This window comes from Adiantum capillus-veneris, chromosome 7 (assembly GCF_014529385.1).
Source record: "Adiantum capillus-veneris isolate H3 chromosome 7, ASM1452938v2, whole genome shotgun sequence".
NCBI lineage: Eukaryota > Viridiplantae > Streptophyta > Polypodiopsida > Polypodiales > Pteridaceae > Adiantum > Adiantum capillus-veneris.
In genome coordinates this window covers 84,490,971-84,514,708 of record NC_140937.1, presented here as the reverse complement: position 1 = coordinate 84,514,708, position 23,738 = coordinate 84,490,971, and the positions used below count along the sequence as shown (strand labels likewise).

Sequence of the window (23,738 nt, the reverse complement as noted above, 5' to 3'; positions counted from 1 at the left end):
TTTGGGAAACTTTCACCAGAGCCACATATGCACTCATAGAGCTTCTGAGATGCCATCAGTGCGAAGAAGCCTCTGCACAAGGACTAGAAACTTTATTGAATGATAAGAGTGTGAGAAGCATGAAAGCCACATACACAGTAGTAGCTCCTCTTGCTAACTACTTACTTGACCCACAGACCACAAGTAGGCATGCCAGATTCTTGTCAGTGATTGCACAGGGGACCTTTTCCAGCAAGCAGGGTGTCCCCATCTTCAGTGTATGCGATGCCTTGCATGTCAAGTGCTCGTGAGCATTCTTCAGAATCATCCTTCAGAGGACATCAAAACTGTTTGTATTAAGGGCCCTGCAAAACTTTCTGACGAATGGCCGAGCAAATAGCCATGCCTTGGCTGAAGCTGGAGCCATTGAACTTTTTCATGATTTCCTTTGTTCAAGCAACAGAGACACAGCAAGATAAGCAGCAACATTAGCAAAGCTCCTATTCTCCAAGCATGCCTCAACCGAAATGGTTAGAGCACTGTCAGGTAAAATTTGTTTACATTTTGGCAATCTTGCAACTCATGTTTTACACATCCATACAAAAAGGTAAGCACTGAATTATGAAGAGATTCTGAATTCAGCACCATGCTTGGCGACACACTGGATTCACATTGAATAGCATCTGCAACGAAACACGTATGCGATGAAGCTCACTTGTGAGGTCAAAGCTATCATGTCGACAGAAAGAAAGCACCATAATAGGAAGCAAATTCAATTCAACACTGCAAAGAGCAAACCCAAAAGCACATGTTAGGTTTTCTTGAATCCATGCTGCATTTAAGTACTCAATTCCTGATTACAAGGTTAGATCAAGGTTGCTGCACTGTGAAGTAAAGGTCAAGCCTAAAAACGTAGTTCAATCTGTGTTAAAGGCACTGTCCAACTCACAAAATGCAACACTATGAGGTAAGCAAGTTATGCCTTGTCTGAGTGACCACATATTAATACCTCTTTCTCTGGCTTATTGAACCTCCTATCATAGGAGCAATTTAAGAAAGGGTCATTATCGCAGAGAAGCACATCAGCAAGTGCCTCCACATGTTTTGTCAATTTAAGTTGTAAGTGCCTTGAATGCACCCAGTAATACATTAAAAAGATGCTACTGATTAGTAGATAGTTTTTGTTTCAGCGGCTTTGCAAAATGACTTGACTTGTGCAAATGAAGAACATGTGAGATCCATATCAAGTTTAGCAACTTTCCCAAGCTATGCACGGCAAAGGCTGCAACTTTGTGCATACCTCTAGTCATAAGAGTCAAGAAGGATGGCTTGGATGCTGTTCAAGATGGGGCCCTTGATATATTCTGTTTACAGAGGCAAGCATGGCCAAGAATCTCCAGAGAAGTGGTTAAAGCTCAAGCAACAGTCATGGCGGACGCTATCGGCTCTTCAGAGCATGACCAAATCATGCGCCACAAAGTTCCATGAAAGAGCTACCACTCTTCTTTTATGCTTGCCTGGGAGCTTGATAATGACTATCAAGTAGGGAAAGAACCTGAAGCAAAGTACGGGGAGAACTTATGCTTTCTGCAGATTGAGTCTTGACCCTTGGCAGCTAAAGAAACAAAGGTCTCCCCTCTGCCTTCTCTCTCCCCCCCACCACAAGAAAAAAAGACACCTACGCGCATAGACAGGATGATTGTTTGGGCCATATCCTCATAACCTGGAATTGTGCCAACAGAAAAGCATGGGAAAATTGACAATCCAGGTTGATAGAGTCATTGCACTTCGAACTGTGACAGGAAACTACACGTGCACTTTGCAAGAAACTACACTTTGCACCCTGATAAAAACAACTATGGAACACGAAAAGTGTTGGAAATCAAGATCACGTGGTCTCTGAGATGATGATTGCATGTATTCCATGGAAGTCTTGTTCTTCTACGTAATAACAAAAGCGAAAAGAAATGCATCAATCTCAAAAGGCATGAAGACCTACCCTCAAAGAAGGTGCATATTGCACAATTGCATGCTTCCATCGTATGGCATATGCAACCTTGCAAGCTTCCACACAGAGAGTTGTTGACCTGCAGTTTTCAAGCCACCGTCCCATACCATCTTCCCATTGTGTCTGCCCTTGTGTGTCATTCTGGAATGTATTTTTTGTGTTGTTTAGGGTATGTTTTCTTTGATGTATTCCTTGGATTTCTCAATTTTGAGTGAGATCTCTTACATACTACAGAGGCACTCATGCACATACACTTTCTTTATAATGCAACTGTTACCTTTACGTTACAATGGCACATGGAGTACAATGGTGAGAGTCTAATCACTTGAACATCTTTGACAACGGTAGTTCAATATGAAAGAAGTGCTTGCAACTCACCATACTCATGCTCACCACATTTGTGCCAAAAGTTTCCTATGGACCTCTAGTTGTATTTAGAGTCTGCTATGGTCTAGAGATATCCCGAGCATTTTAGTCCAATAGTAGTCTTACTGCTAGTTGAGCCTAACCACGCAACGTTGTGTCATGAGTTTATGGGCCTGACTTTACCACTAAGCTTTTGTCATGATTTTGTGGTCCATGATCTAAAGTTGAGTGTGCCACCAACCAAACGCGTAGTATCTGGTACTCATTATGGTATTTGAGGACAACCTTTGAATGATTAATTTATGTGTATACTATGTTGTTTCATTGTCTATAATGTCTTTGTAGTTGTCCACTGACGTCTTTATTGTTGACATGTTGAGTAAAATTTCCCAAAGAGATAATCAATGCAGTGAGAATTGTGTGTCCCAATTAGATCCATGTATGTTAATGCTCTTGTTAGTGTCAAAGAGAAAGCGCTTTGTGTGTGGCTCTTGGAAATGTACCTCATGACATTGCCACTCAAGCATTGCCCATGGAGCACATCCTTCTCTCAAATGGTCTTGAGAGGCTTGAGCATAGAGAACCGTCCTGCATTATCAGGTAAAACTCGCCCCTAATATAATCCCTCCTGTTACTTGAAAATCAAGATATTTAGTTTGCCATTGTAGAAGACTTTATCACCATGATGACCATGGATGACCAGCAATTAAAATTATACAAAGGCAAAATATCTCTTTGAGCTTGCTCTAAATAAAATCTTCGACGTAAAGATAAATGAGGGAATGTGGTGGGGGTTAAGCCAAGGAGGCCCTACACTATGGAGATGGCCTAACTATTGCCTATCTATCCCCTTTTTTTTTTTTCAAAACTCCCAATTTCTGAGTGAACATATTATTTACAAAACAGCCTCAAGCTCAGGCCGAGCCTTGAGGTGTTGGAGTTGGCCCAACTAGTGCTTATCGATCCTACCAAAGTGCTAGCCAGTAGTCCTTGTTAGAGCAAGGTTTAAAAATTGCTACTCTTTAAATGAACTTTTATTAGAAAACTAATTTTACGTCCTTCCAATTTGTGTAAAAAGAAAAGGGGAGTCTATAAGGCCTTCAAAGTACACTCACCCTTCAAATTTAGGCAGGCCTTATGATCTTATCACTTGTTTTGCAAAACTCACAATTGTGAGTTACATTTATACATTTCTTAAGTAGGCCTGGGATGCATAAGTGGAACACAAATTGTGTATATAGTTATACATTTCTTAATGGCTTCAATTAATAGCTTCAACATACTGGGTCGAATTGCTACCTATTCATTAATCTGACGTCCGGATTCTGTCTTGAAAAAACTATAGCCTCGCGTCTATCCCATGTTCCCACGTCATGCTTCTCGAGTTGTCCATCTCTCAACACCCCTCATTTCCTCGATCACGATACAATCGCCTCCAGCACCATGCAGACAAACCAGTGCTCTGGCGCCTGCTTGTTCCCTGCAACCTAAACCCTTCGCAATCCTGACGGAGATTCCAAGCACACACCATGGAGAGCACACATCCTCTCTCTCTCTCTCTCTCTCTCTCTCTCTCTCTCTCCGCCTTTGCCCTCACAAAGAGAAACTTCCTCCCTCTCTCCATCTCCTACACCTGCACCTCTTCCCTTGACCACACCTGCACAACATGGGAGCTGCACTCTATGCTCCGGGCTTCCTCCCCTCTGCGACAAAGAAATCCCAAAGTGTGCCTCGGCTCTGCAGTAATCCCTACACAAAGGGCATTGAGCGCCCACTTTTCGTCCTGTCTCCCAATTGTGGCAGGACTGTCTCCAGCAACTCAAAATCGCAAAAAGGGGCCTCTGCGTCTTCCCCTCGCCGCCACAAATGGCATCCCGATTCTGCCTTACATCTCTCCTTCTGTGTGTGTGTGTGTGTGTGTGTGTGTGTGTTTATCCATGCGTCATCCCTCCTCTTGGATAGATCCATTTCCTTTTGCTTTGCGAAAGCATCTTGCTAAATTCGTACAAAAAGAAATGAAAAAAAGATTGTAGGGACATACTAGCTTCAACAAAAAGGTATTACCAGTGGATTCAAAAACATTAAAAGGTATTTCTAATTCAAAGATTCCCTCAACAACAACAAGAGTGATGCGCTAGTCTATAGCTCGTAGCCACAGGCAATGACGAAGCACGTAGATGTGCAATAGTGTTAGCTATAAAAGAAAGATGCAACATTGAGTGAGAGAGAGAGAGAGAGAGAGAGAGAGAGAGAGAAGACACTTTGAACAGAAGAAAAGCTAAAGGGAAAATAAAGGAGAAGAGAAACACCTATTTATATGGACACAAAAGGGCTTTTGACTTTCTATCTTCATGCAACTTTTGACTTTCCATCTTCATGCGTCTTTTGACTTTCCACCTTCATATGTCTGTTGACTTTCCACTTTCATCTGTCTTTTCATTTCCTAAATTCACCCTTCACTTATGCAATTAATATGTCTTGAGAGAATTTTTATTTTTCTGATATTGGGGAGACCTAATAGCTTCAACAAAAATTAATTCATTGCCTTACATTAACATTAACATAGGTGACCTAGATAATCGCTACTAGCATGTTGAGGGGGTCTCACACAACAATGAGGGGATGGAAGGACGATGCAATGACAACAACTTGGGGGAACGGGTTAATCCGTATGAAAAAGGGGGGAGCCAAGCCTGAATCTCATTGAAGATTTGAGCATGGAGCCAAAAATAGGGGTCTTATAATGTGAAGAAGATGATAACAAATGCTACAACTCTTTCCTAAAGAGTCACCTCTTTCTTTTTTTTTTCTTTTTTTTTTTGGCAAAACTCACAATTGTGAGTGAATGCCCCCCACCGGGCCAGCGGTCCCCTGTCCCCAATCGTATCTAGCTAGGTATGTGGCGCCTCCCTCACAGAAGCTATGATGTTGAGGTAAGTCACAATGTGGGAAATATTGTGAGAATTTGTCCAAAACTTCTTGTTGGGGGGGGGGGGGAGTGGGGGGGAGGATGAAAAGTGTCAGCAAAAGCATGCGGATCACGAATTGTTTGGCGCACAGAGACCGAATATGTTTTTTTAAGATACAAGCTTCACTATGGAGGTAGATGCAACCTCGTGGTGGCTCTGGCTTATTGTAGAATGCTCTCTGGCAGAGGGGTTGTTGCGAGTTCGAATCCAGCTATGTTGGGTGGGTTCTTCTTAGTGATTTTTGAGAGCCACTCATGTCTGGAAGCCATGCAAGGCAAATGGAATCCTATGAGATTCCACCTAACAAATGTAGAAGAGAGCCATTTGTAGTAAGAAGATAGACAATGTCACGATATGAGGGGAGCTGCACCTCCACCCCGTATGTTCCCTGCGCCTTCAAAGGGAGCCAAGATGCCAAAAAATGGAGCAACACCATCCAAATCACCAAGCGAGACACCAACCAATCATCAACCAATACCCAACCGGAGCAAGAAGCACCAAAAGAACCACCACAACCAACCCATCATCACATGCACAAACCAGCCTCTTGTTGAATCCCTGCTTCGGACCTTCTCTTGGCTTTATCAGGTGGTGGAGTCTGACTCTGCTCTTCTACGATCTTATTGTATGTATGATGGTACCGAGTGTCTGCCGTTTTAGCCGTGTCTCTGTTGTCCTACTTAGGTCTCTGGTTGACTACTCTATCGGTTAGTGTATTGGGTTGAGGCTCCTTGTAAAAGCCTAAAACTTGTCAATTCTTTTGTACTCTCCTTGGCTCATTTTGATTAGGGAGACTTTGTACGATGTTTGTTCTATTTTATCTTTAACCTCCACTAGTTGGTGGCGGTATAGAAAAAAAAAAAAAGAAGATAGATAGTGTATATATTTATAATTCTTAATAACTTCAACAAAAATTAAAATGTATTCTTAATGTTTTAAAAGAAATTCAAAGGTATTCTTTAAAAAAAACTCACAATTGTGCGTGATTGTCTTATAAAGTCACCAATAGATATACAAATCAGCCTCAATGAGACGGGCCTTGAGGAACAAAGGGTTACATTCGAGCCTTGAGGAACAAAGTGTTTGCAACCAAGGCACAAATCCCTCTTGAAAAACCCTATTTTCCATGTCCCATGTATCCATTTTCACATCTTTCATGCAAGGCCTCTAATAGCCGAGCATTCCAAGAAAAGGTGATCGAGGTCTTCGCTAGCCAATCTGCACCCTGAATATCTATCAAGTTTGATACGACGCACTTGAATCTTGATGCCTGTTGGCAAGGTCCCCCACAATACCTTCCACAAAATTACCTTCATAAACTAAGGCCACTGTGGATCCCAGATGTTCTTCACATGACCTCTATCCATCAAGCCTCCGACCACAACTTCTTCCTCTGGTTGTTTAAAGGGGTGAACCAATCAACCTCATGAATTAACACTTGGTAGATGCCCTTGGTATGGAATTTAAAGAATCGGCTACTCATGGGCCATTTCCAAGATTTCAACTCAACAGAAGATTCACATATTGGTATCAAATATGCTTTCTAAAACCCTGTTGACAAGTAGCTTCTCATTGCTATTGAGTTGAAACTAGGAAACCACTTGGTCATAGGATTTCCATCACTTGCTATTTCTATCCTAGAAGTGGCACAACCATTGAAGTCCTTTATTGTTCATCGCTCTTGCAATTTCACTCCAATAAGGGTTCAAGATAACCCCAACATCTTTAGACATCCAGAGGGACGAGTGCAAGATGGAGTTCTGGAAGTATCTGATTGATTCACCCCATTCCAATGCCCCTATTTATCTATTTTACTTTTGCACCAACTGTCCGTGATGCCACTCAGTCTTAAGCTAGCCCCACCCTAGGGCTAACAGTTTGTCGTGCACCTCGATCCCTTTCCATTGAACACCTTTAGAGAAAAGTTTTTCCTTGTCAATCATATCCTTGGTCATGATAGCCCAAGACTAGTCTTGATTTGCGATTGAGACCAAAAAATTGGCACACATGGCCTCAACATGTGCAACAAGGTTGAGAACTCCAAGGCCACCTTGGACCAACGGTCGAGCGATACTTTCCCACCTAGCCCATTGCCACGGTGCCAAGGGTTTAGTGTTGTTCCTCCATAAGAATCGTTTAACTAGTGTCAAAAACTCCTTCTGCTACATTTGGCTATTTTGAGGAGCGGGCTGGTGAAGGCAACGTAAGGAAGCATAAATGAATTAATCACTCTGACCAGACTCTGGAAGGGAAGCAATACATACTCCCACCTTCTCATTTTTCCTCTCAATCTTCTCAAGGACCCATTGGAACCTTTGCTTGTGAGTAGCGTCCACCCCTAAGGGGGGGTCGAGATCCTAAAAATCCTACCTTTAGACTTAATCTCCCCTGACTAGACCGATGGGTCAAATGAGTCATTTTTCATTAGCGAGATCAATCTAGACGTCTCAATACTACACTTCGACCCAAAAGCCATAGAAAATGTCTGCACAATCTCAAGAGCCTTCCCGAGCACCTATGGGAAGGCTTACAAGAAGAGGAGGGAGTCATCCGCAAACATCTTGCCCAAGAGCTGGTTGTTTTCCGAAAAAGTTAACCCTTGTACTTCTCCCCGCTCAACAACAGCTTTGAGCATCGTTATTAAAGGATATGACCCAATAGCAAAGAGAAGAGGGGCCAGGGGGCATCCTTGCTTGATCAATCTTTTGTCTTCAAAGGAGCCCACAATTATATCATTGAATAAGAGCTCATATTGGCTACTACCCACACCCAGAGTGTGTACAAGCTGATGGAGACGCGGCCCAACGCCCAGTGATTTCATGACATTTTCAATGAAGGACCACACAATCCTATCATAAGCCTTGTCCAAATCTAGATAAAGTAGAATGACTCTTGCTTCATGAAGGATGCGTGCTCAATGCCAACCATTGATGTCAAGATGTTGTCATATATTGACCTTCCTTTGATAAATGTCGATGAGGGAAGATGACTCTGTCAAGGAGGGGCGCCAATCTAAGAGAGACTGCCTTGGAAATGATTTTGTATGCCACCAACATCATAATTATGCCAGTTTTAGCTGCGAGCACCAAATCTATTTCAAGATAGTCTTGATAAGCCCACTTTTCATACTGAGATCCAAGGACCCCTTGACCAAAGCCTAGTTAGCCATACACGTGATTGGAACCTTGAGGTCCTCCCAGAACTCCTTGAAGAATTCAATGGGCAGACCATCTTAACCAGTGGATTTTTCCTTGCCAAGAGTTTGCAATGCAATAGAGAATTCATCTCTTGAATCAGAGAAGGCCATATCAAGATGATTAACTTCAGGTTGAGAAACTTTCATGCCCACACTCTTGAGCAAGGTCGTTCTGGCTTCATCCACTTCTTGAGACCAGGTCTTTGGTTGGCCAATGATTTGGCTAAGGTGATCGAGCATCATCCTAGCCATTATGTCTTGGTCTTGTGTAGCATTCCCATTCTCATTTGTGAGTGAGTGGATAGAGCCGCGGCTCTTCTTGATTTTTAGGGCCCTAAAAAATGTGCTTGATTAGCAGCCTCTAGTTGGAGGAAGGCCTCTCTGGATATCAATCTCGCCCTCTTTAACTCCTCGGCGAGCTGCTGCTCAGCCAAGTTGGCTTTCTCTTCCAACCACCTTCTGTGATCTTCTTCGAAGGCCAACCTAGAAGCTTTTTTGGAAGTCAGACTAGCAACCTCCTCTTCAAGTTGCTTCCAGTGCTCTTCTCGAGCATTTTTTTATCTGAGGGCATGACATTTCGATTTCTTTTTTAATACTTCAAGCAAAGAGGTCCCAAAATTTAGATTTTTCAAGATTAACATCTTTATTGAGTTTGCTCAAATATTTCTTGGTAAGACTTCTAAATAGAGGGTCCTTGAATAGGTGTGCCCTAGTAACGAGTAGCTTAATACTCCCCGTGGGGGTCTGCCCCTCCCCATTGGCTTTCCTGAGTTCCAGGTGTAGTGAAATATGGTCAGACATGCTCTTTGTTGGTAGCACATTTATCTCAAGTACCGATGGGATCCAATCAGCTTGGTGAGGGCATACTTTAGACTTGTGTACGTGAAGCCCAATGTGTTGTTCCAGGGACCCACCTCCCTTAGGTCCATCAAAACCCATTTCTCACAAAGACCCAGTCATTCAGCTTTTTCAAAACCTATCAACAGACTGTCTAAGCTTGTTTTATCCTTGCTCTTCTCTACCATATTAAAGTCACCAATCAATAGCCACTCTCCTTCAATAGGGGAATCCCTATGGTGCATCCACAATTTGACTCTATCCTTTGCATTACAGGGGCCATATATGTTGGCTAAAGTGATAGACCGATTGGCCCACATAATTCCCACTCCTAGGGATCTCCCAGAGAGGTGCTCAGGACCACTTTGGGCTCCAGGTCCTTGTCCATAATAGAGAGGACTCCACTAAACCCGTTCACTCCCTCTCCAAAGAACACCAACTTCTTTCCCAATGCCTGCTTTCTTTTCCTATGAGCATCTAGATGATGTTCTTGGAAGGCCCAACAATTAACTTCCTTCTCTTTTCTAACTTCCGTCCATTTAGAGGTTATGCTTCTTATTACAGGTCTTCAATCCTTTCACGTTCCATGACTAGATAGCTAGGGCTTCCATCTTGGGAGAGGGAAAAAAATCTTCAACATCCGATTCCTGCCCGGTCTTTGCATTTGTGGCCCTACGAGAATTTGGGGGTTCGTCAAGGTCAACGGATTTCTTTTCTTGCAGCACTTCAAAGTGGTTGTGAAGCTGGGGATGGCCCCAGTTGCCCCTTTTAGTTGGGCGGGGGGTGCAAAGAAGACTATCCCATTCAAGGCTCCATTAGTCTCCAGTGATATGTATTCTCTTGCCACCGCCTTCCCCCTTTTGACCCTCTTCAATCTTGAGAACTTCACAATCGACGTAGTTGTTATTATCAGAAGATTAGGTGTAGCTGTCAGAAAGACAAACATATTATCTTTGTGGGGATGTTCGGGACTTTGCACTGTGAAGCTCTGCACCTCAACAATCATCTCTTGCAATTTGATGACCTCATTTTCACAAATCATAGCCTCTCTTTCCTCCCCTATTCTTGTCCCTTTGCATCTCTTTTTTCTCATCCTCTTCCACTATTGTTTCCTTGACAAGGACATGATTAATATTCCCTAAATTGGGAGCCTAGGCTATAGGCTTGGAGTTTTCTTTATTCCTCATGGGGAAATTATTGGGAAAGTTCCCAAATTTGTTACACTCAAAGCACACCCCAAAGTAAGTCGTGCAATTGAGCGGAATAATAATAAGACGAGCTCCAACATTGATCACCATGCTTTTCAGTGGTGTCTTAGATTTGCGGCCCCTAGATCCATTATACCAGCTCATACCTGTTCAAGATTCTCCCACTAAACCCAAACAAAAGCATCAACTAGGCTTGCCTGGCTAGTTGGTTTTTAATCAGAGCTAGCAAAATCGTGAGAGTGATAGCCTCCGTGACCTCCACCTATTGTGGCAGCGACTTCTTTAGGGCACAAAAGGCTTGATTTCCCAGCACGTCTTTCCCCAATGAATTCTACATGAAGCAAGTTCTTTTGTTACCATTCGGGCCGATATCTAGCTGCTTGTTAACTTCCTTAAGATCTTGTCCAAGCCGAGTCTTAACATTCTTCATATTTTTATTGCTTGTATCATGTGAAGTCTCAACAATTGCGACATTAGCACAAACCTTAGAGTCAGGACCCTTCAAGATGCTTGCAAAAGATATTCCTCATCTAAGAGCTACAAAACCTGTTGCCACCTTGTTTCTATCTACATAGCTCATGCCTTGAGTCTCACTTGCCTTGAGGGTATTCACCTCAAAATTGTATCCTTTAGCATTTTGGTCAACCATGCTTCATTTTTCTTTAGCAAGACGGACCTTTTCAGTTGACCCCGCTTTAATAGCCACAGGGGCCGGGCTCCTTATCAAAGTGTCACCCCTCATCAAGGCTCCATTCGAGGGTCGTGATGTTGGCCCGTTACCTTCATCCATGGGGATGCTTTCTTCATTTAGTGGAAGTTTCCTAGCCGCGAGAAGGTGCTAGAATTTAACAATGTCCTCCTCCATAGGAATCATGTCCACCTCCATTGTGAACGCCACAGGGAAGTGCAAAAAGCTAGAGCAAAAATCGTGTCCATCACAAGATCAAAAAGACGAGGGGGAGGTAAGGGCCAAAAGCATCGGGGGGAAGGGGGGACTAGAAGCCCAGGGGGAATGACCCCTATTGTAGGGGATACAAGTTCAAAGGTATAATAATGCGATGAAGATACAAAAAAAAATCACGCTTAAGATAACTATGCAAGGTGCATGTCAAACCATCTACCTTTATGCCTGAAACTCAAGAAAGCCATTGGGGTGGGACGGGCCCCCAATGGAAGTAAGAAGTTGCTTACTGAGGCACACCTGTTCAAAGAACCTCTATTTAGAAGACTGACCAAGAAAGACTTGAGTAACCTAGGGAGACCTTCCTCCAGCTAGAGCCTGCAAATAAAGCGCGTTTTTATAGGTACTTGAAAATCATGAAAACTTAGGGTTCCATCCACTTCCTCATAGACGAAAATGAAAATGCTACACAAGACCAAGATGAAATGGCTAGGATGATGCTCGATCATTTAAACCAAATCATTGGCCAACCAGAGACCCGATCACAAAAAGTGGATGAAACCAGAGCAACCTTGCTCGAGAGTGTCAAGAGTAAAATTTCCCTACCTGACGCCAACCATCTTGAGATGGCCTTCTCTGAAGATGAATGCTCGCTTGCGTTGCAAGCTCTAGGCAAGGACAAGTCCCCTAGCTGGTGTCACAGAATATGGCTAATAACATGGATTGTAGAAGAATTAAAGTAACAATAGTGAGCATTTCCTTAAGAGGATTCTTAATGAACATAAGTAGAGTACTTGATCGAAGGTAGCAAAATAAACATTATACCTAGTTAGCTTGGCATGAACAATACTTGCAAAGGAGAGAGAGAATTAGAGAAATTGACATCAGTTGAGGACTGGATTTACTTGGAGCCGGTGTCCCCTCCAAAAGTCTTTTGTATTATAGGTTCTCCCTTGAAGAGAGACTTGGTATAATACATGCTTTGTGTGTTCCTCAAGACCTTGTTGATGCCATGAAGATGGTAAGCTTCATGCACCAATATTATGACAGCAACAACTAACTTGCAAAAACATTAACTTGTCCCTGGCCTCAATACCAAGACCTCAAACACCTTCAAAGGTGGAAAGAGCTAGCAGGAAGTGAGGAAGATGAAGAGAAGAATATGTATCTCTACAAGAAATAAGTAGTCTCCTCACATATAACCACTCTTAGAGAATAGCTTAGCATAGTGATAATGAAGATGGCAAGATTGATAAACAATGCTTTGAGCATAATTCTTGGTTGGATTTTCATTCCATAGCCAACGGGAGTTGGTGTAGGCTCTCCACTTTTCAATCTTGGAAGGAGATGACTTGTGTGCACAACACACAATGGGGGAGTGTGTGTGTGGCTTGTGGAGTATATGAGCGAGATAGAGAATTTGATTTTGCAACTTTACTCTTGCTACAAGCCTATTGGCTGAAGCCTTGGGCTAGCCAATGAATGGCCTTAATCATAACAAGCAAGTGGTGTAGCATTTGGAAATGTGGAAGCTATTTGCGACGTCCTTTGATGTCACATGTGCTACATTTGTTCCTTGAAGGACCCATCAACTCCATTACTTACACTACATGCTTTTGTTTGATAAATTTCCCGTATGCATATAGAGTGTCTCATTATTGGCACCTGCATAAGACACTCTTCGTTTGTTTCTTCCGAGCACTCACCGTGCATGATAGGTACTTCAAGTCCAAATACTCAACTCCAATAAGAGCGTATATCAAAGGCACTTTTTTCTCATCGGGATTTTTTCCCTTTGGTCCTACAAGTTTTAGACCCTAATCTAGAAACACATCATCTTCTTGTATATAATCCTTTTACATCAGCAATAAGGAAATGGATACCCATAACAATCATCAACGCTTGGAGCAAGATCTGCGATCTCAAGCATGCTTGTCAAAAGCAAATCTTACCTTCAAGGACATAACAAAGCTTCAACAAAGGCAATGGCAAGTCAAAGAATGACCTACGACAACAAGTAATGACAAATGTAGCAAGAGGGCTATCAACAACAATCAAAAGGATCTCACAATGTGTTTCATAGTGTAACATTGTAGAGTAATCGCATTGCTATGGAACCAAAAGCAAAGTTCATCCTCAAGACAGCGACCCAGAGGACTCAAATTTTGAAAAGACACGCAATGAAAACAGCCACCTGCCATACCAAAATTGGTGAAAACAAAAGAGAATGCACGACAAAATGCAAAGTTTCCTTGAAAATTGAATTCCAATCATGTATCAACAATACGACAGATACGAATCACTCAAGGAAGGAGGGAGCTTCATCAACGACAAAGCACTTTCCAAGCTAAAGACCAAGCTTGAAGAAGAGAAACCTGAAAACTCTGATGACAAGACTGCACATGGTCATTTCAAGGGAAGACACAATCTAGGAAGGGGCGAATGTTAGCGGATTGATCGAACGGGCCCACCTGGCCAGACACGTAGCCGCATACCATATTTGTAATCTATTACGTTTTTGAGCTAGTGTAGTGATACTCTATGTAAATCCTAATTCCACAATAACAGGTCAATTCCGTCATTTGTAATCATGTCCGGATGATTGTAAAGGTCCATGTGAGCCGATCATTGGCCATTTAGAAAGCCCTAGGTATAAAGTTCAAATAACCTTAATGTGAAAAGAGGCTTATCTTTTGAAGAAGAGAAAGAGCTATGTGTACGTACGCTCAAGCTACAAAGTTTCTCCAGCTTGTAATCAACTTTACTAATGATTGGATGATCCAATTTTATTTTTGAAACTTGCATTATGTTCCTCTCTCTTTGCTCTTTCAATTAGGTATAAGCATCATTAGTTTTGTTGTGGTTTGACGACTACATGTCTGTGAGTCTTAATTGTAGATTTGAGTGCTTAAATTAGTGTTGTATGACATTTTGACCGTAGGAGAGTGTTCTTAGACCATAGGGCGACCTTTATGGACTGATCTCTTGCAATTTTCAAGACCTTTTTGACGAATTGTGATTTTTTTTTAACCTTATCAGATTCCGATTAGACTTGGTAGGATAGTACCCCTAGACATCTTAGACCTCCTCCTAAAGTTCCGTTGCATTTTGAGTCTGTTCGAGTGCCAAAATGGCATAATGACCTAGAGCGGTGAGAAAGGACATAGGAAAATTTCCCTTATCATTGAGTGATTGATTTGCTTGTGGAGTTGTTGTGTTAGCTTGTTAGGTTCACTTCTTGAGATTGACAACCTCAAAGAGTCTCAGTGTCCTATCTAAGTGACTTCCCTGAGTATTTACATTATTTTAGTGCTAGATAGCTATGCTATAGACGTTTGTCGCGGCGACCCGCTAACATTGGCGCCGTTGCCAAGGAACACGTCGATGATCTTGAATGATTTGATGAGTCTACTAAAGCGAAGGGGGCAGACAAAACTCATATGGTAGGAATAAAATTAGAGTAGGAAGGTGGTGTAGAGAATTTTGAAATTCATACAGAAAATATGACATCAACGATAGATGCAACCACACCTCCTCCTACTCAAAAATTAGTTGACTAAGCAGTTGAGGAGGAACAGAAAGAGCACGCAACGGATATTCCCAAACAAACGATAGACAAAATGTTACCAACAACACATAAAGCTCAAAAGGAGAAAGCTGAAGATCTCGACATTGAAGAAACTCCAACTAATCCTGAATCACAATACGATAAAGGTAAGATAGCGGAGGAAACAAACACAACAAAATTTGGCACCTCCGACCAACCTCAAGGGACACAACAAAGGCTAAGGTTTCCCCGTTCACAGGCAATGGTAGATGAAGGGACACAATTGATCAAGTCCTTTGACATTGACGCACATTTGGAACAAATCAAGCTACAATTTTAATGTCAAAGAGCACTCTACAACTTGCGCAACTTGGAGCTAGAGCATACCAAGAAAGAGGCAGCTAAAGCAGTTAAAGACAATTTGGAACTACAACAAAGGATCGAAGTATTACTTATGGTTCAAGCACAACTCTAGTTGGAACTGCAGAGGAAACAAGAAAATGACGTAAATTACTACAAGGAAGTTCAAGCCTTCAATGAGGTAAATACAAATTTGCAGTTAGAGTAGCAGCACCTAGAAGAAGAGTTAGCCAAAGAAAAGCAAAAGAATGAAAAACTTGGAGAATCGTATGCAATGTGAGCAAAACACTTATACAACTCTTAGCCATGCAAGAGATACCAACATCGGCGAATACTTCAGCTCAACCACCTTCGCTAACACAAGAGCTAAAGGATCTAAAGGCTGCCCTAAGCTCAAGAGAAGTATGGCATACAAATCATAATAGCAAGGCATAGAGCAATACAAAAAGCCAAAGATGAGGAGATTGAACATGTCCAAGAACAAGTGGCCAAAGCAAGGGAGGACCTGGCTGCTCAAGGTGCAGCACATCAGGCGACACTACAATAGAGAGATCGAACCATAAAGGCCATGCAAGCCCAACTAGCCCCTGTAGAAGTCTCTCAGACAAAAAGACATGGATAGATGGCACAAAAATTTCAGCATACCGAGATGCCAAGTACGAGCACATAAATAGCATTGTGTGAGTTTGAAGATCCAGCCGATACGCAAATTTCCAAAACTGCTAGAGAAGAAATCAGGGATGGATCTTGGAATTGCATGATCCTTCACACAAAGAATATCTGCAATATGAACTCAAGGTGCTAGAATCAGCTGCTCTTCTCATGATTACACTTGCTGAATTTGTGAAGAATCTGGGGCATGAAATGATTGCACTTCCATTGATGAGACAGGAAGCTCTCTTATGGAAAAGAAAAATGATGCCTACCCTCGAGCCCCACAAGGGGGATAACAAGAATATTCCTATAACTACTACATAGGTCCAAACAATCATTGATAACGAGCCCCTATGGCAAAAGAGATGGTTCGAGCGACGCCCAACAGATGAGACTTATTACAGAAATGTTTGACGACATTGAAGCAGTGGAGCACCCTTGGAAATTTTTTGTGGAAGGAACCACAGGCATATGTTCCAAGCAGAAACATCATCATGGGGTTGTATACACAAGTCACGTTTTTGCCCTCACACCACATGCAAACTTTTGAAGAGACATTCATGACATAATTCTTTCAAATTGACTCATCAATATTCAATCCCTTGATGAAGGAACTACTTGCACGGCATATTGCCTACCAGCACAATCTCCGTAGGTTTACTTCTTGAGACTCACAATCTCAAAGAGTCTCCGTGCCCCATCCCGAGTCACTTCCCTGAGTATTGACATTTTGTTAGTGTTAGATAGTTATGCTATAGACGGTTGTCACGATGACCTGCTAACATCCATGAAAGGTTGGAGTTGTTCATTGCAAGAGGGTAAGTGGGACAAGGATTTATTATCTCGGTTGGAAAGAACTAAGTTTGACGTACACTGTTGGGAACTATAGACTTAATAATGGAGTCCTTTGGGGCTTGCTTTTGGCTTAACCATTATTGAGCTACTAGCAAGCTCAATAAGAAGCATAATCAATCGAGCACTATTAGACCCTCTCCACTACTCTTTGCAATCAACAGTCTCTAAACAATGGGTGTGGTTGCTTGAGAGCTAATTTTTCAAAAGTTAAGAAGAGTAGAAACTTAAGTTTTGAGGTTGCCAAAGCACAAAGTAGCATATATATAAATTTAGTTAGCGTTGATGAGAATAATAAAGAGAGTAGATGAATATTGATGACTTTGATTTTGCACATGAAGGTGCTACTAATGATGCCCGCATGTTTGTGAACTATGATCTTGTTACTAGGTTGCAACAAGCCATGGGCAGCCCCGCTTTACAGCCGAAGTTTCCCAATAACTTCACACCCATGGGATTCTCCAAACTCCCCAAGAAGAGAGAGATCCTAGGAAGCCTCTTGTAGAGACTTCCAAAACATGGTCTCTCCAGTGAGAGAAGAGGAAGAATCCTACAAAAGAGAGAGAAGTGAATCTCCAAGTTTTTTGGAAGATGTGGCTCCGCAAAGACGACGGTCAAGACGATCCCCAACTCCTCCCAAGAGGAAAAGATCATCATATAGTTCTTCTCCTAATCATTTTGAGAAGGAAGAGAGGAATCAAAAGAAGAAAAATGCAAGAAATAGGTCACCCTCTTCTCCATCTTCGTCATCTTCCTCCTCTTCCGATGAAAAGTAACGGTTTTTTTCTCAGAGAGTACAAGAGGAAAGGACATCAAAAATCCTATGCTGCTTGGAAAAGATCCAACAAGATCAAGAAGTTCAAGGAGGGAGAAAAGAGAATCTCTTTTCTCACCTATGATGGCACCTTTGGTGCTACAAACAAAGTTTTGGACTTCAACCAACAATTTGATGCGGCCTTTGGAGATGAGGGCTTCACGGAGTCCTCTATGCTACGTCATGTAGCTATGCAAAAGTCTTCCAGACAACGATGGGCTATTCTACAAGGTAATGGAAAAGCTCCAAAGACATGGAAAACTCGACCAATTTCCATAATGAAGCAGTTTCTTGCAAGCGATGCCAAAGACAAAGTACTTACCGAATGGCAAAGTTTGAAGCTATCTCCTAATGAGTCTATCCACAAGTATGTGTATAAGTTTTAGAATTTGCATCTCAAAGCCACAGTGGTCTACAAAAAGATAGACTTTGCAGAAAAAAAACAATAGTTCTGTGCTGGGATTTTTGAAGGTATGGTTGAGTATGTCAACTCTCAATGGCCTAGGACCATCTCTGCGGTCATACACTATATTGTGGTCACCTCGCAAATAAATTTCCAACAAGGGACTAAGAACAATTCTAAGCCCATGGATATTAAAGAGAAAAATGAACCTAGAGAGAAGAATAATGCTCTAACTTCTTCCAAAGGCAACTCTAGCAACAACAATAAAGCTAAGGAGTCTACAAAGGCAAGAATCGACATTCTCCTGAGGAGCTAGAGCGGTTGCACAAAGAAAATCGGTGCTTCAAGTGCAAGGAGCAAGGACATGCATATCATGCTTGCCCCCAAATAAATGTGTGCAATGAGCCGCCTAGGGCCTCTATGGTTGAAGCTCCAAAGGAGGATACTCATTACAAAGGATCGTCCCTTTCCTATGCTTGGGGAAAGGTGAGGGAGAATGATGCCTTTATTTTGTTTAACCTTGGTTCAACTCACTACTTCATATCCACGGAGTCTGCCACCAAGCTAGGCATACAAGCCCACGATATGGGAGATGCATTGAAAGCCGATTGAGATTTCAAGGGACAAGATATCTCAGTTACTTCTCTTAATTGGAAAAATTGAGGCTTCATATCCAAAGCTATGTGAACAAAAAGAATTTCTTCATCTCCCCTCTCAAACATGAGGATGTTATCCTTGCGACACAATGGTTCACTCGCATGGCTGCCACTATGGAGTTTCTTGAAAGGAGAATATATTTCAATTACAAGGAAAAAGTCATGTACATAGATGTTAATGAGTCACGGAACACCATATCCTTGGTACACGCTTGCTTTTGATAAGTCAATGAAAAGCTCTATTTCTACGTATATAATTTTTGTAAAAGAATCTATAAATGACTCTAATGTTTTCACAAGTAGAAATAAAGGGAATCAAGAGGAATTAGAGTTGTCTAAATTTCCTAAATCGATTCCAAGATGTTTTTATTGATGACATCCCTAGTGAGCTACCTCCAAAATGAGGGGATGATGACCATGCAATAGAGCTGCTACCAAGAAGCTCATTGCCTAATAAACCTCCTTATCGAGTTTCACAAGCTCAAAAAGAGGAGATCATGAGGCAAGTGCATGAGTTGGTGGAAAAAAGGATGGTGAGGCCTAGATCCTCTCCATTTTGCTCACCAATACTTTTAGCGCAAAAGAAATATGGCACATATCACATGTGTGTCGACTATAGAGCACTAAATAGAATCAATACAAAACAATTTATTAAAAAATGACGTTTGGTGTCGTGGGTAGAAGATCTATTTGATAATTAGCTACAAGTTTTGGCTTGATAAATGCTCCAGTGGCGTTCAAACTCATGATGGATAGAAATCTTCAAGCCACCCAAATTCTCTTGAGGAGTATAAACGATACCTCCAGGTAATCTTTCAAATTGTGAGAGAGAATAAGCTTTTCATGAATAAAAAGAAAAGTGAATTGTTATTACAAGAGATTCAATATTTAGGTCACATTATCTCTACAGATGGCACCCGTATGGATCCAACAAAGTTAGAGGTAATAAATGTTAAGTATGGAGCCTGATTTACCCTTGTAATTTTATGTGGTAAAAGCGCACATTTGTAAGGCCCCCATTATGAGGAGAAGCCATCGTGCGTAAAGGAAAATCACTCGCCGAAAACCAAAATTTTCACGGCGAAAAAATTTCCCTCGCCGGAATATTCCTTTTCGTAGGAATATTATGGCCGGACGGTGACCGAAAAGTGGTCGGAAAACAACCGTCGGTTGACCGGTGGCCGGTAGTGAATGGCCGGTGGTTGGTAGTGAATGGCCGGTGGCCGAATTCAAAAGCGGACTTGTCTTCTCAAGGGCGGCCACACATGGGCAGATTGGAGGGTCCGATTTGGACTTATTCGCACAAGGGCGGCTACACATGGTTGCCTCTCATGAGAGAGGGCATCCCTTTTGGCCTATAAAAGGAGGCCATTTCTACACACATTTCAGAGTGTGAAGTTGATGCAACAAGGTGAGTGTGAGGTGATGAGAGTGAAGCAAGGCGGAAGCTCTATTAAGGGTTTAATCCCTTTGTAAAGTACTAAATCCATTGAGTGGCTGCTTTCCCGTGGACGTAGCCCACATTGGGTGAACCACTTATATCGGGTGTACTCTCTCTCTCTCTCTCTCTACTCTATAATCTCATGTATGTAAATTTGTCTCTCTCCATTAAGTAATCTACTCAATTATCTATTTAGCTATGTCTTATTTCCTAACAACTGGTATCAGAGCAAGGTTTGCTCGTAGCTAAATTATCTCAAGGAAAGGATTCCTTAAATTGAGTGGGAGTTATGGCGGAGGAAGGGAAGCTCAAGATTGAGAAGTTCAACGGCAAAAACTACCAACATTGGAAGATGCAGATTGAAGACTATCTCTACCAGAAGGACCTCTATTTGCCACTAGGCGGTCTTGCGAAGAATCCCGCAACAATGGCAGATGAAGCATGGATTGTCCTTGATCAAAAGGCACTGGGAACAATCCGGTTAAGCTTGGCATCAACGGTGGCCTTCAATGTTTCGGAGATGAAGACGACGGAGGACTTGATGAAGTCACTTGACGACTTCTACGAGAAGCCATCGGCATCCAATAAGGTATTTCTTATGAAGCGCTTGTCCAATCTAAAGATGGCAGAGAATGGTTCAGTTGCAGAACACCTAAATGACTTTAACACAAACATAAGTCAACTTCGATCGGTGAAAATCAATTTCGATGACGAAGTGCGAGCTCTCCTTATACTATCATCTCTACCGGATAGTTGGGACAGCCTTGTGATGGCTGTAAGTAATTCTATTTCTGGCACAAATACTCTTAAGTTTGATGATGTTGTGGGTGTTCTCCTAAGCGAGGAAATACGAAGGAGAAGCACAGGAGAATCATCAAGTGTTGCACTGTCAGTGGAAACAAGAGGAAGGCCTAAGGAAAGGTTCAAAAACCAAAAGGGTCGTGATCGCTCAAGGTGGAGCAAGTCACGCACAAAGTCAGTTCTTGAATGTTGGAACTGTGGCAAGAAGGGCCACGTCAAGAAGGATTGTTGGTCCAAGAAGAAGAAGGAGAGTGAGTCTCAAGACAACAAGACAACATCAGAGGCCAATGTGGCAGGTAAAGTAGAGCAAGATGCTCTAATTCTCTCATTAGACAATGTGTCTAATTCCTGGATAGTAGATTCCAGGGCTTCATTCCATGCGATACCACACAAGGAACATTTCCAAGACTACACCAAAGGTAAGTTTGGGTATGTATACTTGGGAGATGACGAAGCTTGTGAGATTGTCAGCAAAGGTACAGTTTTTGTCAAAACTGCTAATGGAAATGAGTGGAAGCTTAAAGATGTTAGGCATGTTTCTTCTCTTCGCAAAAATTTGATCTCTACAGGACAATTGGATGATGAAGGTCACAACATTGCATTCGGAAACAAAAGGTGGAAGATCTCAAAGGGATCTTTGGTGGTTGCCAAGGGAGAAAAAGTCGGTACACTTTACTTGTGTACTGTTAGCACACAACCTTCAGCTTGTTCAACAACTACAAAAGTTGACAGTGCGGTGTGGCACTACCAACTTGGGCATATGAGTGCCAAAGGAATGCAAATCCTTCAAAAAAAGAAGCTTCTACTAGGTTTGAAAGAAGCGGACTTAGAGTTCTGTGAAGATTGTGTTTATGGTAAACAAAAGAGGGTAAAATTTCAAAAATCAAGAAATGAAAGAAAAAGTAAAAAACTTGAGTTGGTTCATTCTGATGTTTGGGGTCTTGCAAGTACACCATCACTTGGTGGCTCATTGTACTATGTAACATTCATAGACGATGCTACTAGAAAAACATGGGTTTATGTCATGAAGAATAAATCCGATGTATTTTCCATATTTCAAAGGTGGAAAGCCTTTGTGGAGAATAAAACAGGTACCAAAGTTAAATGCCTCAGATCCGACAATGGAGGCGAATATTACAGCCAAGCTTTCGAAATCTTTTGTGCTAGCAATGGCATTCGGAGGCAAAGGACAACCCCAAGGACACCTCAACAAAATGGGATTTCGGAAAGGATGAACAGGACATTCATGGAGCGAGCACGAAGCATGCGGCTACATGCAGGCCTACCACTTGAGCTTTGGGCAAAAGCTGTAAGTACGTCTATGTATATAATCAACCGGTCACCCTCAACGGCATTGGATGGGGGAGTTTCAGAAGAGGCATGGACAGGTAAACTGGTGAATTATACATTTCTCAAAGTGTTTGGGTGTGAGGCTTTCATGCACATATATAGAAGCCTAAGATCAAAGCTAGATGCAAAGTCCAAAAAGTGTTTCTTCATTGGCTATGGAGAAGGTGACTTTGGGTATCGCCTATGGAATCTTGAAGATGGTAAAATCTTAAGGAGTAGGGATGTAATTTTTAACGAACAAAATATGTACAAAGATTACTTGGAAAGAAAAAAAACAAAAGAAACAGGTGATGAGTACATAGAGCTTGAGGACGGTGAAGACTCAAGGACTGCAAACGGTGACAATGTGCAACAACGTCAACCAAATGAGGAGCCTCAACCTATTCCCCGAAGATCTACAAGAGTAAGTAGACCTCCATAAAGGTTTGTTCCTTCCTTCAACCATCTCTTGATCTCAGATTCTGGAGAGCCGGAATCATATGAAGAATCTATGCAACATGAATCCAAAGAAGAATGGACGAAGAGCATGCAAGTGGAGATGGACTCACTACATCGCAACCAAACATGGGAGTTGGTTGAGTTGCCTAAAGGTAAGTAGGCACTTCAAAACAAATGGGTGTACAAGCTGAAGGAAGAAGAAGGTGCGAAGAAAAGGTACAAGTCTAGGCTTGTGGTAAAAGGGTTTTCTCAAAAGAAAGGTATTGACTTCAATGAAATATTTTCTCCTGTTGTAAAAATGAATTCAATTAGGCTTGTCTTAAGCCTTGTGGCTGCTCATGATCTAAATCTCAAGCAAATGGATGTAAATACGGCATTCCCTCACGGTGACTTAGAGGAGGAAATCTACATGCTTCAACCAAAGGGGTATTAAGTAAAAGGTAAGGAGAAAATGGTTTGCAGATTAAAGAAGAGCTTGTATGGTTTAAAGCAAGCATCAAGACAATGGTACTTGAAGTTTGATCGATGGATGTTGGATCATGGATTCACAAGATGCAACTCGGATCACTGCGTCTACACGAAGAATTTGGGAGATGGGAAATTCATCATCCTAATGTTGTATGTTGATGACATGTTGATTGCAAGTGCTAACATGCAGGACATCAAAGACCTAAAAGAGGAGCTGTCTAAATCTTTTTCAATGAAATATTTAGGTGCTGCAAACAGGATACTTGGTATGAAAATATCAAGGGACAGGACGAAGAAGACAATAAAGCTATCTCAAGAAGATTACATCAAGAAGGTACTAGAAAGGTTTGCAATGCAAAATGCAAAACCAGTTTCTACACCTTTGGCTGGTCATTTTAAACTAACGAAGGATATGTGTCCAAAGACACAAGAGGAGATAGCCTATATGTCTAAAGTTCCATATGCTGTAGCGGTCGGTTCTCTAATGTAT

At 41.9% G+C, this 23,738-nt stretch overlaps 1 protein-coding gene across 1 annotated transcript; it reads left to right on the top strand.

Annotated features, from left to right (window-relative positions):
* Window positions 1-501: 501 nt before the first annotated feature.
* Window positions 502-2,214, top strand: LOC147454146 (uncharacterized). The gene is made up of 4 exons (XM_086517281.1): window positions 502-525; window positions 1,170-1,210; window positions 1,325-1,521; window positions 1,782-2,214. Exons 1-4 carry the CDS (start codon window positions 507-509, stop codon window positions 1,885-1,887), a joined length of 363 nt encoding a protein of 120 aa, XP_086373407.1. The 5' UTR covers window positions 502-506; the 3' UTR covers window positions 1,888-2,214.
* The last annotated feature ends 21,524 nt before the right edge of the window (window positions 2,215-23,738 follow it).

Bases quoted from the DNA above. Each gene is read 5' to 3' on its own strand.
- LOC147454146 (XM_086517281.1), top strand. The intron at 1,211-1,324 runs GTGAGATCCATA...ATGCTGTTCAAG, and splicing joins CTTGTGCAAATGAAGAACAT to ATGGGGCCCTTGATATATTC. The intron at 1,522-1,781 runs GTAGGGAAAGAA...GAACTGTGACAG, and splicing joins AGCTTGATAATGACTATCAA to GAAACTACACGTGCACTTTG.